The 3,886-nt window shown below is 38.4% G+C and overlaps 1 protein-coding gene across 7 annotated transcripts in view; it reads left to right on the plus strand.

The window, feature by feature from the left end:
• LOC106869699 (E3 ubiquitin-protein ligase MYCBP2) overlaps window positions 1–3,886 on the plus strand; it is a 145,882-nt gene that overhangs the window by 77,349 nt on the left and 64,647 nt on the right. For all 7 annotated transcript variants that reach the window (XM_052972468.1, XM_052972462.1, XM_052972464.1 and 4 more), the window contains exon 55: window positions 57–482. In XM_052972468.1, coding sequence (XP_052828428.1) covers window positions 57–482 — 426 coding nt within the window. The remainder of the gene's footprint in view (window positions 1–56; window positions 483–3,886) is intronic.

Here is a 3,886-nt window from a genome sequence, read left to right on the forward strand (position 1 = left end):
ACTCATCCTTCACCTCCATTCCTTTATTCTCACATATCTGTTTTCCATTTCTTCAGGTTTCTCCGGAAACGATTCCACAGTATTTGGTCAAAAACCTCAGCATCACACGCATGAGCGAAGTTCCAGTTTCGGTGCCAGCTGGTACGGAGGGGCCGGAGGGGGTGGAGGAAACTCCTCCGACCAGTTCAATGGGCCGGTATTGTGTCGCGCGGACGGATTCTTGGGTGACACCAAACAGACTGGCTTATCTTTCATGGCAACGAAGGAACACAACGACTATGCGAACAGCCGACAAAATTCTGGCGGAAGCTATAAAAGCTCTGGCAGTATGGGTGGGTCAAAGTCTGTGAAAACATCAGAAATGAATGGAAGCATGCCAACGCCTGGTTCACAGAAGTCCACCAAAAAAGAAACACCTTCTTCTTCAGAGGTCAACTCTGAATTACAAGGTTTCTCTGTGAAAGAACTTGTCAAAGCTCTAGGTATGTCTTGCAGTGCTTTTATTTCTTCCTCTTATTGTATTAATATTTTAATTCCAGACTGATAGCTGTGGTTGTTTTCCATGTCCTCTTTGAGATTACAGTCAATTCTGTCAACCTGCCTTTCTAATTATCTTTATCTAAAATCCTAAATATAGGTTGGTTGCTTGTCTATAGTTTGTATGATATTTGGTGAATTACAGGAACGTGCGTCTCGGTAAAGAGTGTGGATTTGTTGCCGAAGCAACTTTAGCTTGTCTGTTAAATACACGCATGCATTTAATTTTTTCTTCTTCAAAACAGATTTGTTCTATTTCTACTCCAAATTTCTCATTTTTGTGTTTATTCAAGTGACAAAGCAGTAAATGAACTGTCACTGTCACTCCTTATTTTTAATCGGTCGGTTTTAGTCAGCTGAGGTGGAGCACTTAGCAATGTAGTCTTCCTGTCCCTTTGTGGTAAAGAACGAATCTGTTCTAGAAATAAGGAAGTTACCTATCTTTTGTACAGTGTATGGCTAGAGACAACTATGTTGGTTGGTTCATTATCCTCTTGTTCCTCAAAACCTTGTGTTTCAAAGTAGTCAGTTAGAATAAATGGGGTGGGGTGCACCAGCATGACCGCAGCCACTTGGCTGAAACACATAAATAAATAAATGTATATATATATATATATATATATATATATATATATATATATATATGTATATGGCATCATTTTATATTTGCTATCTATGGTTGCATGAGTTTGAGGAGTTGTCAAGTAAGTTCTGAGTGAGTTCTTATTTGGAACTGCTGCCTCTCTATATGACTTGGAAGATCCTCCATCTTGCTCATATATTTCTTTTTTTTAGCTTGGTTGGGTACCCTTCCGACTGCTAACCATTTTACAGACTATACTATACATACATACATATATATATATATATATATATAGACTACAGCAGAAGTAGTGAATGAAGTATTAATAATAAATGATAAAAGAACATGATTTGCATAATTAAATTTGGCACCTGTGCCCAGCGTTGCCTTCCTGGCACTTATGCCAGTGGCACGTGTAAAGACATTCGAGCAAGATCGTTGCCAGTGCCGCAGGACTGGCTCCTGTGCAGGTGGCATGTGAAATACACCATTTTGAGCATGGCCGTTGCTAGTACCGCCTGACTGGCCTTTGTGCCAGTGGCACGTAAAAGCACCCACTACACTCTCGGAGTGGTTGGCGTTAGGAAGGGCATCCAGCTGTAGAAACTCTGCCAGAAAAGATTGGAGCCTGGTGTAGCCATCTGGTTCACCAGTCCTCAGTCAAATTGTCCAACCCATGCTAGCATGGAAAGCGGACGTTAAACGATGATGATGATGATTTTCTTACAGTTGTTTCAGTTGAAAGAAAAAAAAAGGAAAAACCAAAAGAAAACAATGCTAAATGATGAATACTACTCTATATTCTCTTAGCATTCTCAGAACTTAACTGAATATGTCTAAGACCTTGTCTATGGTCTCTAAGCAAATGGATTTATTTATGCAGTTCATGCTCTTTTGCCATTTATTATTTAACGCTTTGTTCTGTATTTCTGCAACTGTCTGTATACAACCCCACATATGAGGATCGGCATGATATTACACTGCCTCATGGTTGCTGTTTGTGGAGATCACCAGGGATTATAGATATATTATGTCCTAATGAATGGTTATTTGCTCTGCTATGACAGCAAAGCACACATGAAATATGTGAATGTGTGTGTGTGTGTGTGTGTGTGTGTGTGTGTGTGTGTGTGTGTATATATGTATGTATGTATGTATGTATGTATGTATGTATGTATGTGTGGTAAATCTTATCTGTACAGCTGGATGTATGACAGGTCTTAGTGAGTTTAGAGTTTCATCAAGAATATCATCATCACTCACAAGCTTATGTCATTCGTTCCCTACATATGTTTCGCCATTGTAGTTGTTTGCATCCTCTGCAGTGGATGTTCCAAGTGCAACTGGATGCTGAACCACAACAGTTTATCAGGGGAATGCTTTCAATGACAAGTGAAATGAAATGTTCCTTACTTGAAACACAGACAAGGGTTAGCAGTGGGAAGAGCATCTGGCTGTAAAGACAATGCTTTCATGAAATGTATTCTTCTAACCCATGCTGGCATGGAAAGCAAATTTAAAGTGAATGAAAATACTATTAGTTTTGGATAGTTTGTTCTATTTATTAATTTTACCGTATAGTATTTATATATCATATGATATTCTTTGGTCTGAAATTTGGTTGTGGAAGCATCTGTTTTCTTTCTGATTAGATAGTAAAAAAAAAAAAAAAAAAATTTTGGTTTGTAATTTATTAGAAATCAGTTTTTCTTTGTTTCTTAGTTTTGCTTTGCCATTTTTGGGGTGGTGCTTACATTGCAAGAGAATGGCTATATTGTTTGCTATCCGTCTATCTCTTGTCTATGATAAGAATGGTACCTGATTGGCATTGGCTTATCTTTCTGATAACTGCATGTTTTTGTCTCTTTCTTCTGTTCATCTGTCTGTCTCTGAAATGCACACACACACACATGCAGTGCCTTGAAAAAATGCATTCACTGCATTCTGTAAAATTTTTAGTGTTAAGAAGAGCAAGCATACAAACAGAGAAATCATGCTAAAACTACAAAACTTGGTCTTCACATCTATCTAGGAAGACAGTAAATTGACATGAGAACTGACCTGCACTGCGATGACCTGTCCAACTCATGCCAGCATGAGAAGCCTATATAAAGTGAAGGTTATATCATCATTATCATTTAATGTTTGTCCCCCACCCACCCCAGCTGGCTGCTCAACAGTACCCAACAAGTCAGAGAACTGTGTTCTGTGTTGCTTGCTTTGTTATGGTTGCTGTGGCTGGATGCCCAGCCCAGCACACACACACACACACACACACTTTTAATTCATTTTGATTGCAAAGCATTACTGTATTTTCCAGCATACAAATCAATGTAGAATATAGTGTGAACATGTAAACATTCGAACACTGTCACTAACTTTTCAAATTCCACCTTTTTTCTCATGAAATATTTGGTTTGCCAAAGTCATCTTAGTGTCTTGGTTGACCTACCTTTTTTTTTTCTTTTTTTTAAATTTTGGTCTGAAAATCTTGGCTTGTATGCCAAAACAAAAAAACAAAAACAAAAATACAGTGTTTGTGCATGTATCCATGTGTGTGACTACATAAATCCATATCATGATATATCACTACCCCTGTCTTTACTCACATCATCAGAAGTGTTCTTACATGCCAAACACCTCATGTGAAAACATGTGATATCATTCTGACAAATGTTTTCCTCAACTGATTTCTGGGTCATTTCTGCCTGCCAGGACCCCCACAACTGCTGAACACAGCTTCCTAATTATCAACTTCATAACCCC

Source organism: Octopus bimaculoides, chromosome 13 (assembly GCF_001194135.2).
Source record: "Octopus bimaculoides isolate UCB-OBI-ISO-001 chromosome 13, ASM119413v2, whole genome shotgun sequence".
In the NCBI taxonomy this organism is placed as follows: domain Eukaryota; kingdom Metazoa; phylum Mollusca; class Cephalopoda; order Octopoda; family Octopodidae; genus Octopus; species Octopus bimaculoides.